Source organism: Solanum dulcamara, chromosome 4 (assembly GCF_947179165.1).
Source record: "Solanum dulcamara chromosome 4, daSolDulc1.2, whole genome shotgun sequence".
Lineage (NCBI taxonomy): Eukaryota > Viridiplantae > Streptophyta > Magnoliopsida > Solanales > Solanaceae > Solanum > Solanum dulcamara.
The window spans coordinates 5,647,630-5,663,461 of NC_077240.1; the positions used below are offsets into that span (position 1 = coordinate 5,647,630).

The 15,832-nt window shown below is 34.9% G+C and overlaps 1 protein-coding gene across 1 annotated transcript; it reads right to left on the minus strand.

Moving 5' to 3' along the window:
- Positions 1–4,458: 4,458 nt before the first annotated feature.
- Positions 4,459–7,761, minus strand: LOC129885735 (2-oxoglutarate-dependent dioxygenase 19-like). The gene is made up of 4 exons (XM_055960136.1): positions 7,407–7,761; positions 6,451–6,692; positions 5,282–5,609; positions 4,459–4,976 (listed from the first exon to the last, which is right to left on the minus strand). Exons 1-4 carry the CDS (start codon positions 7,644–7,646, stop codon positions 4,704–4,706), a joined length of 1,083 nt encoding a protein of 360 aa, XP_055816111.1. The 5' UTR covers positions 7,647–7,761; the 3' UTR covers positions 4,459–4,703.
- Between the last annotated feature and the right edge of the window lie 8,071 nt (positions 7,762–15,832).

The following is a 15,832-nucleotide window of genomic DNA, read 5'->3' on the forward strand; positions in this document are numbered from 1 at the left end:
GGCTTCATAAAAAGAGATAGAACGAAACATATTTCACCAAAATTATTCTTCACACATGATCTCTAGAAGAATGATGATATTGATGTACAACAAGTTCGTTCAAGTGATAATCTTGCAGATTTATTCACAAAGGCATTATCTGTCACGGCCCAACCTCGTAGGCCGTAACTGAGGCCCGACCTGGACACCCATATACATACTTATCAGCTTTAGTCAAGCTGAACTACGAACAATATGATAATTTACATAAGAACTTCCAATGGTTCATAACATCTTCGCATAAATACATTCTTATCATTTGTCTCCTATGGAGTCACCACTAATCATATCATGAAAGAACACGCAAGCCGACAAGGCTACAATTACATATCAATATTCACAGCATATTGTATAGATACAACTGAAAAAACTTATACACAACCCACACATATGTCTACAGATCTCTAAGAGTATCAACAATATCATATGGCGGGACAGGCCTCCTACTGTACCCCTAAATAAACAAATATATACATCAAAAGGATCGGTACCAAAATCTAGGTTCCGATACAATGGAGCACTCTAAAATAGTTGAGTGTAAATCCTAAGCTGGCGGATTCTTGAAATGAGTATCTGTACCTGCAGACATGAAATGCAACCCCCCTCCCCCGAAGAGAGGGGGTCAGTACGTAATACATACTGAGTATATAGAGCATAAAATACCATAAAGGAGATTACATCTGAAATAAAAATTTAGGAGACAAGTATAATAATCAATAAATCACTATACTTGCGTCTTACGAAATGAAGTCATACATATCATCATCATATACCGTAACCGGCCCATTATGGGATTCGATGTCACAATTATATCACTATATCATCATACGTATATATATATATATATATATATATATATATATATATATCATACCCGGCCCTCTAGCAAGGGACTCGGTGAATAGAGTAGTGTACACTTATACGGTACCCGACCCATTATGAGACTCAGTGTCATAACCTATCATCATAACATCGTACCATCATATACCGTATCCGGCCCTCTATTAAGGAACTCGGTGAATAATGCAGTAAATTGTGTATGACAACATACCCGGGCCGGTACTCGGTAAAAGATGTAACAACAGTATGCATGAGTGGATTATCATGAGCAACCATATATGATTAGATTATCATCTGAGATTCAATAAAATAAGTAAAATAACCAACACTCGAATGCCCAAAGTATGGAATTTATTGGCCAAGACAGTGTAGTCCGCGATAGGTCTGCGTCGCAGATCTGGCCATGAGAAATAACCCAAGAAAAATCAAGAATTTAAGCATGAGGCAGTATGGTCTGCGACAAGTCCACGTCGCGGACCTGGAAAAAATAAGGATCAAACTGAAGCTTGAATATAATTTGCTAGATAGTGTGGTCCGCGACAAGTCCGCGTTGCGGACCTGGGTGTGGGTAATGCAACAAGATAATGCGAACAACTATTGTAAGTTAAGGACACTAATTATGATAAAGTCTGTAGAAATAGGGACTTTTATACACTTCAAATGTATAGAGGACTCGAGGGGCAATAACTCAATCACATTAGGAGCTCTAACATCAAGAATTAAATAAGAATCATGAATTACATTCGGAATTTATGAATAAAATAACCCCAAGTTCATATCATTCATTACTTAATCTAAGACATGCCAAAAGAAACAAGGGATAACTTTAGATACCTTGAACTCTATCTAAATGTCGAATGTCTATTTCTCTATATCGCGAGTCTAAAATTAAGATAACATTGGCCACAATTAGATATCCACATCACTTACTAACTAATCCAAGTACAAATGAAACTTAACAAAATCCGAGCAGCATTTTCCCTACAAACGTAATAATTCTCAAAATTCCAATTTAGCCAAACACTAATTAAAATGTCAACGACAACAATACCAACAATACCAACAATTTCATATCAATATAAAATTTAAGTCCATCCTTAAGTTACTTCCAAAACAGCCCAATATACATTTGGATGTCGATGCTTGTATTCACTTCTTTATTTCTGTATATCCATAATATAACAAAAATAACAACTACAACCAATCCTCCGATATTCCAGTACATGAAACAGTCCCCAAAGTATTATTCTAAAATAGCAACAATTATCATACCAAACAGTCCAAAATATAGACTATATCTTCATACATTTTATTCTTCCAAATTCAAGAACAACAACTCATCAACAACATCAATAATTATTATACATCATAACTCAACTAATTCCATCCATTTAATCCACCCAAAAAAGCCCCTTAATCCATAAATCTTAACAAAATGACAAACGAGTTTATAACGTTATTTTCTCCGTTCTAATCTGTTAAAACTCTAAATAAACTTGTTAACAATTAGAAACAGACTTTAATATTACCTTAAGTATACAACAACCACATTAACACTCCTTCTTGGATGATTTTTAGTTCAAATTGAAGGCAATACAACGTACAACACTTTTCTCTTCACGAGCTTCGGATTTCGAAACTCGGATCTTAGTCGAATTTGATGTTTCTCTCTAAGATCTTCCTCTCTCTCTATCTTTGGAAATTTCTAGGTTTGAGAATGAGGAAGAAAGTTGAAAATATCCCTTAAATGATGTGGGTATTGGGCCTGACCCGAGTTGGATTCGGGTTGGGCCGAATCCACTGTTCAGCTCGACCCTTATACCTTAAAACATTCATATCTCCTTATTACGATGCCGCCTCCAGATCCACGACCTATTGTTGGAAAGATATTTCAATTGTCTACAACTTTTATTTTGAGAGTTTTCCCAAATTACCAAATACTAAAGAGGTTATGACCTTCCGAAGTCAGATTATCCAAAAACGTGACTTTAAAAAAATATATTTTTGATGGCTTCCGCTTTGATTTGGATCAAGGTCCTTCTTAAGATGTCTTTAACTTCACATATGTTATCCATATAACTTGTCATTTACAACGAATCATGTCATTTTAAAATTCAAAATTAAAAGTTCTTGAATTTATGTCTGTTAGCTCATGAATAGTCCAATGTGCAAAAATACAGAATATAACATTACCAACATCAATTTTTGAGAAACTAAGATAAAAGATTGGAATGCGCCGTCTCCAAAATATCAAACAAAGTTTTCATCAGAGGGAGTGAAACACGCGCTATACTCTTTTTTCCCTAACCAAGGTTTTATCCCACTAGGTTTTCTTGGTAAGATTTTTAATGAGGCAGCATTCAAGGCGTATTATTAGATGTGTGTACTCTTTTTTCTTCAGTAGGCTTTTCCCACTGAATTTTTCCTAGTATGGTTTTAACGAGGCACAATATCTATGGATGTTCAGGATAACTATGCATATTATTTCTTGTAAAGTTTTTAATGAGGCACATTACGCGTGTACACATTCAAGGGGGAGTGTTATAAAAGGAAAGTAATGGATGTTCCACTTTCTTTAAGGAACCCACTTAAAAGAATAACACTACTCTCCCTTATTTTCTTAGATCTTCAGGCTATAAATAGCCTCATGCAATGTGTAATGCATATACACACATATATTTAATTCTCTCAACTCTTTTTTTTCTCTTACTATTTCTCTTTCTTATTAATTTGCTAAGTTAATTTATTTTAGAACAACTTTTTTCTCCTTCTTTTTATTGCTAAAGTGGTATTAAATTATGAGTAAATTTAAATAGTACATATATTTCTTGAGACAAGTCTAGTACTGAACTTGGTCCCTAATATGTCTTGGTACTTAATATTAATTAAAAATTCATTACTCAACCTCCCTAGCTATAATTAACACTTCACCGGCACTAATATATTGTTTTAAACAAAATGTACATTTTCATATTCGTTTTTTTACTTTAATCTTGCGGTGCAGCTCACAGAAATCGATGGTCTAAAGCCAAAATTTTATACGAAGTCTAAATTTATTCTAAAGTCAAAATTTTATACGAGGCCTTAAATTAATCTAATAAAATTTTATATATTTTTACTCTATTTTTTTTTGTAAAAATGGGTATGCGGTCATTTTGTACCTATCTTGATTATCCACTCTATTATCTCAAATTGAAATAAATATTTGTATAAGAAACATATATTGACGGTTACTAAAAATGCATATACTCAACCCTCTATGGACCTCACTTTGTGAAATTTCACTAGATTTGTTGTTGTTTCTGCATTTTAAAGTAAAAAATCGTATACTTAACTGTAGAAGGGACCTCATTGAAAATATTAATAGTTCAGTTGATTGATTATCTAAACTTTCACCTTTTTGGTGAGAATTCGATTTCCACTTTGTAATTCCCTTCCCGTTCTTCTTTCCCCAAGAAAAGAAAGAACAAGAAATTTTATTTTTTTAATGGCATAATGTTTATTGTTCTCTAATTCATGTAAAGGTATTTGATTTGATGCAAAATTTTAAAAAATAAATAATTTTTTAAAAACTTGTAATGTGAAATAAATTATACTTGAACATACCTATTCTTTTCAAGAATAGCCTCCCCTTATCGAAAAGAAGGGCCCGAAGGAGAGAGGACTGGCCATCCTTCTCAAATATAAAATTTGAATTAATATTATAGTAACATTTATCACATTTTAAAAAAACAATATAAAATCTAATGTCTTTTATTCATATTTTTAGAACATATATAATAATATTTTGGAGCCTTCAAGTTTGAGGGCCTAAAGCGATTGCTTTAGTGGCTTCCCCCTTCAGCCAGCCCTGTAATCTTGATTTGATCTAGGCAGGACTTTCCATCCAGTGGCTTAGTCTGTTGCATCTCCACATATTCAGAGTATTTCTTGGGAAGATAGAGTGGTGGGAACCTTTCATTTTGGATTAAAGGTGAAGCAGCTGGACTCACTGTGGCATTCATAGCTGGGCAATTTGCTATTCCTATTGATATTCTTGCCATTTTGTTTACTACAGCTTTGTGTAAAACACTCTTGTATTTCCCATTTGTAAATATCTGTCAAGAAGAAAAGAAAAAAGCTGAGTATCACATTGTGTATCAAGTGCATGAGACATTTGTACCCATAGGAAATGTTAACCTTTTTAGACAACCAACTAAAAAAAAAAATCATCTGCCTAGCCGTAATAGATTGGAGTTGTCGCGGGTATATACTTAGCGTATACAAGTGTATATCATTGTGTACATTTAAGAGATGTTAACATTTTTCGATAGTCGAAAAAAAATAAAAATTGTATCCACCAAGGTATAATAGTTTGTAGGGATTATTTTTTGGCGTGTACAAGTGTATAATGAATGTGTACCTCAAGGTGATCACCAGTGTTGACCAAAATAGAGTTGGGAATGGGATTGATATCGATCCATTTTCCATTGTGTTGTATTTGTAATCCTCCAACTTCATTTTGTATGAGAAAGGTCAAAAGCCCAAAATCTGAATGGGGTGGAAGGCCCATTACAAGTTCGGGCTGTGGACAAGCTGGATAATAATTTGCAACAAACATCTCGAAACCCGAATCCAGATCCAGAGATGTCTCCATCAACTCTTCTTCCAATCCTAAGCTTTCTGATATTCCTGACAGTAACTTTCTTGCCACTTTTCTCGACTTCTCACAATATTCCCCTAAAACTTCTCTGTAAAATTAAACAACACAACATGAATTCTCAATAAAGTTATGACATCTTGATTCATATAAATAACCGTAATATTAGCTGAGTATAAATATTTTAGAAACCTAAAACGCTCATGGTATTATTATGAATATACAAATCAAAACTGTGAAAGCCCAAAATTATACATGTCCAGTTGAGATGAGATATGATTATATCACGATGCCTAAAGACACGGTCTAATAGATCATTTTATCAAATAATTGAATCATAATCTCTTACCATAAAAATAGCTACATGTGCAGCAGCACCAATTATGAAAAATCAATCAATCCATTATCCACATGCGATGTGTGAACAATAACAATTGCTTAACATAGTGAGTACCTACATACGGATAAGGTGGCCTGGAGTACGTATAATAGAGCGATCAAATGTTTAACTTCGGCCTCTTGATTTTTGGAAGGAATAAAATGGTCGCATTCACACAGGTCCAACTTCCGACACGAGTGACCCATTGACAGACTTGTTTGTTCTGTGACGTTTCATGCCAAAAATCAAAATCTGGATTTTTCAAAGTGTTAATTTTGATTAGGCGATTCTCCCGTTATTAGTTTTTTTTCCAAACTTTTATATTGATAAAGATTCATGCCTTTATTTGTTTTAATCTATGTGCTATTTTTTTATTTTTTTAAAATTCAATTAAATTAATTTATAAAATTATACGAAAAATATAATAAATTGCAATTTGTAGATAAAAAATTATATAAATATTAGTCAAAATTTACAGAATTTTAATCTTGAAAAAAAAACAATAACACATAAATTGAAACACAAAAAATAGTGTTATGAAGGAAAAGAATACCTGAAATTAGTGGGTTGGTCGGGGGAATGAAATTGAGGATGAAGGGAGAGTTTAAGGTAATCTCTCCAATACGAAGTATTGATATCCTTAGAAGTATAATTAAAGCTGGTGCCATACTTAATTGGATCAAACACTTTTTCCCCTTTGTACATCCACTTGTCCTCCTCTGGCATCAAGAAGAACTCTTTTGTCACCCCAATCAACTCCTTCATCAAACTTTCTCCTATTCCATGGTTCACAACCTGCACTCACACAAAATTATTGTACTATCTACTAATCTAAATTAATTTTTTTTTTCATATGGCTTATGTGATGTTATTTTCTTATTAGTCTGCTTTCTTCAATTAAAAAAAATGTCACACTTCTATATTAAAAATCAATGTTTGATATCACAAATTTCAAAAATCTTATGATAAATATAACAATATGTTTAATATATACCATGAATTTTAGAACTTCTAGATCTCCTTCTTCTTTTTTTCTTTCTTCAAATCCGTATCAAGTATTGAAATATAAGGAGTACATATTAAAGATTCAAACACGAAGAGCTGATTCTGTCGTCGAACTCGATGAGGAAGTCCAGAAATTTTAACATGAAATGAGGTAAAACACAAAAAGTTCAAGTATGGCCCAAGTTGAAATTGTCCATAAACCAAGCAAGCTAAGGGTGAGAGAGGTTGAATCGTTGGTTTATTCGAAGTCTTATTATCAACATGATGCGTTTCCGTTTGGGAAAATAAATATTTTCAATACAAAAGGAATTCCTTCGAGATATACTGATCTAGTTGGATAGTTTTAGTTTAGATTGAAAAGTCAAGGAGGCACCTACAACTCCCATATCCATGATTGAATTTGGCATTGCATTCATTCAATTTATGCCTGTGCAGCTAATACAATTAATATAGCACCAAATATTTTTTAAGTCTAAGTAAAATTCTCAATTAATGCTAACGTACCATGAAAAATCCCCAGTGTTGACAAGCTCTTCCAAGTTCTTGAATGACTTTGGAGTATTGATGAGGATCTTCTGAGTAAAGGAGGGAAAAATCAATGATGGGGATTACTGAATCATCATGAGTAGTGTCAATAATGGCTGGTGATGATGATGCGCAATTATGGTGATAATTATCAACATAGTAATTAGAAGGCACTGCTTTCAAATTGGGCAACTCAGCTACTACTTTCACGCTTCTCATATTGTATCTTAAAATTAATACGTGTTATGAGTAGAGCTAGCTAGCTTCTTCTTTTTTTTGTGTTGGGGGGGCGTGATGATTAATGGCACTGGCCTTGACATGAATATATATAGTAGTTATTAACTTCACTATAGCCATATTAGACATTACTTGAAGAGTTGTTAGTTAAATTGACGACCTCCGCTAGCGAAAATCAAAAAGGAAAGAAAATCAACATCACCACTTTCAAGTTTCAAATGAATGCATTGAGTTAAATTTGAACGGATCAAAATTGATTGACTTTGAGAATGATCAAGCGGGTCATCAAGCAAATTATATAAATCATATTTTCATCAGCCAATTTTGTCATTTCGGTCATCGACCTAGCTAATTTCAAAAATGGAAAAGGGTCAAATATACCTCTATACTATTGGAAATAGTTTAAATATACCCTTCTTTATACTTTCGGGCTAAATATACCCCTCTTGTTATACTTACAGTTCAAATATACACTTCTCATTATACTTTGGTACAAATTCGCCCTTAATTTTAACGGAATAACTTGAAAAGACTCAAAATTAAATAATTCATTCTCAATTTTAAATATCTGATATTTTTAGGGATAAATAAAATTTTCAAGTACTAACTTGGGAAAATAAGGTAAAAGGGACCTTTGAGAGTTAAATGAAGGATAGGGGATTTGTATTTTTTTTTATTATAAATTTTTAATTAGATGTTAATTATGAAGAGATGGGGTTGAATTAGAATATTTAAAAGTTTAGGGTAAAAATTAAAAGATCAAAAACTTTTAATAAAACCCTAATTTTCATTCATTTACTCCACTTTTTTAAACTTATGTTCTCTATTTCCCTCTTCTCTTCTCTTCTCTCTTCTGTTCTTCATTTCCCTCGTCTCTTCTCTTCTCTTTTCTTCATTTTTTTTAACGCTCTTGTTTCTTTTTCTTTCATCTTCTTCTTCCTTAACTTCTTTACTTTTTTCCTTCTCTGTTTTTCCCTTTCTGTTTAAACTTTTTGTGTTTTCATCTTCTTCTTCTTCAGATGTTGTCATTCTCATTTTTTTCTTCACTTCGATTTGATTGTGAAAACTATATTAAAAAATTGATGAAAAGAGATGAGAACAGAAGAGAGGATATGTTGTAAATGTTTATATAAACATGAGTTGTTCAAGCAACCAAGAATATATTTAAACAACCAAAAGTTGTTTAGTTCAAACAACCAGAAGATATTTAAACAACCCTAAATTGTTTAGTTCAAACAACAAAAGTTGTTTAAACAACCAAAAATTATTTAAACAACCAAAAGTTGTTTAGTTCAAACAATCAGAAGATATTTAAACAACCCTAAGTTGTTTAGTTCAAACAACCAGAAGTTGTTTAAACAATCAAAAGTTGTTTAGTTCAAACAACCAGAAGATATTTAAACAACCCTAAGTTGTTTAGGTGTTTTTTACAACCCTCTTATATGTTGGACCTATTTGTAAATAACAAAACTTTGGGGTGTATAAAAATATTCTTTTTTAAATTAACATAACTCATTAATACCTAATTATACTAGAGTCTCTTTTACCCAATTTTTAAAACTTGTGTCCTATATCCTCAAATAGATAACTCAAAAGTCTCTTTTAATTAAAATCCCCTACTAACTTGTATTTTTTTTCTTAGAAATAACAATACAAAATGCATTGCATAGTTATAAGTACTAATATATATATATGTCCCATCATCATCCATGTTAGGCCATTTACCATGCCCTGCATGCTTTTTTGGGTAGATAAATGATTATATATAGTATTCACGTCCCGATCGTCATGTAAAACGTATAATAAAAAGGGTCCGTATTGACATGAAAATCACGCCTTTTAATTTCTGCAATGTAATCGACTTTTCTTTTTTTATCGGCTAGAATTGAGTAACGTAAACAAGTAAGAGCTAAAGATAAAATTGTTTAATAATGTAAAGATTTAGAATAGAAGATGAGAAAGATTATACAGAGGCCGTTTGGATTGGCTTATAAGCCGTTTTTAGATATTTTTTTTGAGTGTTTGACTGACCAATTTAAAGTCATTTTGTGCTTAAAATAAGCCTCAATAAATAATTGAGTTTATTTGGATGAACTTATTTTAAGTAGTTTATAAGTTGAAAACAACTTATAAGTCGAAAAAAAAGTTGGTCTACACCTACTTTTTTTCCCCAACTTATAAGCAGTTTTCAACTTATAATTTACTTAAAAATAAGTCAATCCAAAGAAGCTAATATTCTAAATTGCCTATTACAAGTGAGAAAGTTGAGATGGTCTATACTCTCATGTAAGAGTTTACTTATAGGGTAAAATTTGTCGGATAATAATATATAAAGGTCTATTCTAGCTACAGTCTCTAGAAAGGAAAAAAAGACTATATTCTAAATTACAGTTGAGTATGCCAATTCTAATTTCGAGATTGATTTGTGTCGGACTTGAACTACATTTTGATGTGACAAACGGACTACTCCTTGGAGGGGGGTTTCATAAAGTATGTGTGTTGACTAAAAGGCATGGTTAGTCAAGCTACCATGGCTAACAAATGGTAATTAAGCTAACAAGAGTAGTTAATTGGTTGTTAGAAATTAACTGATTAGTTATTAGTTAGTTACAAATACTGTTAGAGTGTATATGTGTACACAATACATAATACAGTACATATACATATATACATATATATATGTATCAGTTAGAAGAGGCTAATAACAGATATTTCTTTCTCTTTCTACTCCTCTCTCTATACTCAGATTTCTCTCTAAGCTTTCTTCTTCCTTGTTTCTCTTCTATTCTTCCTCCATTAATGGAGGACTGATAACCTCCATTAATGGAGTTTTAGCATGGTATCAGAGCCTGCACGACGATCTACTAAGTGCAGGAACCTCCTGCTAAGATTCAAAGCCAAAGAGCACTAGAATCGCAAGTCAGCGGCTAAGAGAAAACAACAACAAACAAAGGAAATGGTGACTACAATTGGATTTCAAGCTGGATCTACAGAAACCAGCAACCAAAACACAAACGTCACCACTGAGGCAGCTCGATTCAACATTCCAGTGATAGATCATAATCATCCGCTCTATCTTCAACCTAGTGATACTCCAGGAAGCTCATTGATCTCCGTGCAGCTCACCGGTTCAGAAAACTACGCAGTATGGAGTAGGTCCATGCGTGTTGGACTGCTAGGTAAGAGTAAGTTAGGGTTTGTGGATGGTAGATATCCTAAGTCGAAATTTCCCTCTGAATACCTTGATATTTGGGAAAAATGCAACGCAGTAGTGTTGTCCTGGATTATGTACTCTGTAAGGTCAGACCTACTCAGTAGTGTAGTATATAGTGAAGACGCTCACAAAGTATGGTGTGAGTTAAAAGAGAGATTTGATAAAATCAATGGAGTACATGTATTTCACCTTCACAAGGAGATTCACAGCTTAAATCAAGGAACAATGTCAGTGACAGATTACTACACCACACTTAAAAGCCTGTGGAACGAGTTCGACTCCATCATGCCTTGTCCAGGATGTTCATGTGATGAATCCAGAAAATTTAAGGAGCACTGTGAGTATCAAAGGCTACTCCAGTTCCTAATGGGGTTGAATGAATCATACTCAGCTGCTCGAGGACACATTCTACTTCAAACTCCTATCCCAAACCTAAACAAAGCCTTCTCACTCATCCTAGATCATGAGAGCCAGAGAAACCTAACCAATTCAGAGGTTTCTCTTCACAGGACTATTAAAAGTGCAGCCTTGTTCAGTCAGAAAGTATATACTCATGGGAATGGAAATTTTGGAAGTGGTGATGGTAATCCAAACAGAGGTCACTATGACTCTCAATACAAGCCACAGGTTCAGAGAACTCAGAAAGTTGTATGTGAAGTGTGTGGATACAGGGGACACACTAAGGAGCAGTGCTTCAAGGTTAAAGGTTATCCTGTGAAGTGGAGATCAAAGAAGAAAGGTGGAGGAACAAGCTCCTATGCTAATCAAGTTGAAGTATCTCAATCGACTAACAATGGCCTGCCCTCTCTGAGTCCTTCAACTTCATCAACTGCCACTTTTTTCACACAAGATCAATATCAACAAATCATCCAGATGCTGGCAAAAGGAAGTGAGAATGCAGGGGAACATGTATCTAAAGCAGCCTCAGCAGGTAGTACCTTATCTGCCTTAGTATCCAAATATGTGCCTTTGGACTGGATAATAGATACTGGAGCTACAGATCATATGACAGCTAGTCTTGATGTGCTTGATGCAGTTCAACCTGTGCCTAGTCCTGAGAGAAAAGAAGTTCACCTCCCTACTGGTAATGTAGTATCAGTCTCACACACTGGGAGTACAAAAGTACTTGGTAGCCAAAGTATTAGTAATGTGTTGTTTGTTCCAGACTTCAAGTGTAACTTACTGTCTGTGTCAAAACTTACCAAGAAACTTCAATGTATAGCAGCCTTCTTTCCTGACTTTTTGTATTTTTCAGGACCTCTCAAGTGGACTGGTCAGGGGGATTGGTAGAGAAGATCAAGGCCTCTACATCCTCAAAGAAAATCTCATCAGTTCAGCCTTTCTCTCCTCTGCACACTCAACACATACTGCCTCTACTTCAACAAGTCAAGCTGAATCTGACTCTTTGTGGCATAGAAGATTAGGCCATGCCCCATAGACATAATAAAGAAGTCATCTAGCCTCAATATAGTTCATACTACTGTAAATTTACCTTGCACAATGTGCCCCTTAGCTAAACAAACTAAACTGCCTTTCCCAATTAGCTCTTATATCTCTACATCTATATTTGAGTTAGTTCATTGTGATATTTGGGGCCCTTACAGAGTTCCCACTCATTCTGGTATGAAATACTTTATGACATTAGTGGATGATTTTTCCAGATTTACTTGGCTGTTTCTTATTTCCTCCAAAGCTGATACTATAGTGGTGTTGAGAAAGTTCTTTGCACAAGTTCATAATTTTTTCTCTACTACGATTAAAACCTTCAGAACTGATAATGGGAGTGAGTTCCTTAGCCATGACTTTCAATCTCTACTATCCACTCTTGGTGTCCTTCATCAAAGTACATGTGTCTACACTCCTCAACAAAATGGGGTTGCTGAAAGGAAGCATAGAACAATTCTAGACATGGCTAGAACAATCAGGTTCCAAGCTAGTATGCCTCTGAAGTTTTGGGGTGAGTGTGTCACTACTGCTGTATATATTATGAACAGACTTCCTTCTAAACTTCTTCACTATAAGTCCCCTTTTGAAATGCTTCACTCTTCACCTCCTTCTCTCTCCCATATCAGAATATTTGGTTGCCTGTGCTATGCAGCCTGTCCCAAGATATCAGACAAATTTTCCCCTAGAGCTATCTCTGCAGTCATGATGGGATACTCCCTGTCCCAAAAGGGCTATCTCCTCTATGATCTGCACTCCAAATCTATGTTTGTTAATAGAAATGTAGTGTTCAAGGAGGATATTTTCCCCTTCAAAGACTTACAAGTGTCCACTAATCCCTTGTTTCCAGTTCTCACTATACCTTCTCATAGTGTTGCTTCTCCACCTATGCCACTGCCCTCCTTGGTACCTCCTTCCTCATGTCCTGTTCCTGATCCTCCTTCCTCACTTCCACCTCCACCTCCTAGGAAGTCATCTAGACAAACCCATCCTCCCTTATGGCTTCAGGACTTTGTCACTGCTAATCATGGTGTCTCTTTTTCTTCTTACCCCATATCTGATCACATCTCTTATGCTCATCTGTCTCCCAATTATGCTCATGCTTTGGCTTCCTACTCAGCTATAAGTGAACCTACCTCATATTCTGAAGCCTTCCTTGATCCTAAATGGATCTAGGCTATGGAATTGGAGATTGCTGCCCTGCAAGATAATCACACTTGGAGTGTGGTTGACCTGCCTCCTGGTAAGAAACCCATTGGCTGCAAGTAGGTCTACAAAGTGAAATATAAGGCCTCAGGTGAAGTTGAAAGGTATAAGGCCAGGCTGGTGGCCAAAGGGTATAGCCAACAAAAGGGTCTTGACTATAGTGAGACCTTCAGTCCTGTTGCAAAAATGGTCACTGTTAGATCTGTTATTGCTCTGACTGCTTCCAAAGGCTGGTGTCTTCATCAAATGGATGTTCACAATGCTTTTCTCAATGGTGATCTCTTGGAGGAGGTCTACATGACTGTTCCTGCTGGTTTTGCTAGACAGGGGGAGCAAGGCAAGGTCTGCAAACTCCACAAATTACTCTATGGCCTCAAGCAGGCTCCTAGACAGTGGAACCTCAAATTGACAGAAGCCTTGGTACAATTGGGCTTCATCCAGAGCCATTATGATTACTCACTGTTTACTAGACAAGCTGAAGGTGGTATTGTGATTGTCCTAGTCTATGTAGATGACCTCTTAATCACTGGCAGCAAACAATAGCTGATAGATTGCACAAGGAGTGATCTGCAGAAGAAATTCAAGATGAAGGACCTAGGAGAACTTAAATTTTTCCTTGGGATTGAAGTTGCCAGATCCAGCAAAGGCATACATCTATATCAAAGGAAATATGCACTGGAACTAATAGCTAAAACTGGTTTAGGGGGAGCCAAGCCTGCAGCTACACCACTTGAACAAAATTTAAAACTGACCTCAGCCAAATATGATGAAGCTATTGCCCCAAAAGGAGCACATGAAGATCCTGCTCTGAAGGACCCTGACAGATATCAAAGGCTAGTAGGAAGACTCCTATATCTTACTATGACCAGACCTGATCTTGCATTTTCAGTCCAGAAGCTGAGTCAATATATGCATTGCCCCAAGAAATCACATATGGATGCAACACTCAGAGTAGTCAGATACATCAAAGAAGCTCCAGGGCTTGGGCTATTCATGCCATCAGAAGCATCAGAACAGCTCATTGCCTATTGTGACTCAGACTGGGGTGCATGTTTAGAGACCAGGAGGTCAGTTACTGGATATGTGATTAAATATGGTGAAAGTCTCATATCCTGGAAGTCTAAGAAACAAGAGACAGTCTCCAGAAGTTCAGCAGAAGTAGAATTCAGAAGTATGGCAAGTTGTGCAGCTGAGGTAACTTGGTTGATTGGTTTATTCAAAGAACTTGGCATTCAAATTGAACTTCCAGTCAAAATGATTTGTGACAGCAAGTCAGCCATACAAATTGCTGCAAATCCAATATTTCATGAAAGAACCAAATACATAGACATAGATTGTCATTTTGTAAGGGAAAAAATATGTCAAGGAGTCTTGAAAACTGAATTCACACCCACTAGAAATCAACTAGCTGATCTATTCACAAAGAGCCTCGGCAAAGCCCAACATCAACTACTGCTGAATGGTCTAGGAGTACTGGACTTGTTTAAGCCATGAGCTTGAGGGGGAGTGTTGACTAAAAGGCATGGTTAGTCAAGCTACCATGGCTAACAAATGGTAATTAAGCTAACAAGAGTAGTTAATTGGTTGTTAGAAATTAACTGATTAGTTATTAGTCAGTTACAAATACTGTTAGAGTGTATATGTGTACACAATACATAATACTGTACATATACATATATACATATATACATGTATCAGTTAGAAGAGGCTAATAACATATATTTCTTTCTCTTTCTACTCCTCTCTCTATACTCAGATTTCTCTCTAAGCTTTCTTCTTCCTTGTTTCTCTTCTATTCTTCCTCCATTAATGGAGGACTGATAACCTCCATTAATGGAGTTTTAGCAATGTGGAGGGACTTAACTAGCCGTAGGATAGCCATCTAGCCGGTCACTACACTTCCGAGCTAGTATTTTCATCAACTTCTATGTATTAATTCCTTCCGAATATGGTCAGTTGTCAAACCCAATTTTCCCTCATACAAATAACTATACATTTTAAAAAAAAAGTAATACAACAGATTGATGTTTTATAGTTAGAGGTGTTAAATGGGCTGAATATAAGCGGGTTAAAAATGAGTTGAGTTAATAAATAATTCGCTCAAAAAATATTGAAAAAATTATTTGTGTGAGTATTTTTTAATAAATAATTACTGGTTTTAGTGATACTTTTTATTTATTACCATCTATAGCAATACATGATAATACTATGATAAATCTGATATGTATTAAAAGTGAATTATGCATGCAATATAAATGTATTATAAGTGTTTTAAAATATATTATTCTTGTTTGGTAAGAAATTG

Coding starts and splice junctions, on each gene's coding strand:
- LOC129885735 (XM_055960136.1), bottom strand. CDS start 7,646: ATGAGAAGCGTGAAAGTAGTAGCTGAGTTGCCCAATTTGAAAGCAGTG. Junction 6,693..7,406: donor AACACTGGGGATTTTTCATG/GTACGTTAGCAT, acceptor GTGTGAGTGCAG/GTTGTGAACCATGGAATAGG. Junction 4,977..5,281: donor ACACTGGTGATCACCTTGAG/GTACACATTCAT, acceptor TCTTCTTGACAG/ATATTTACAAATGGGAAATA.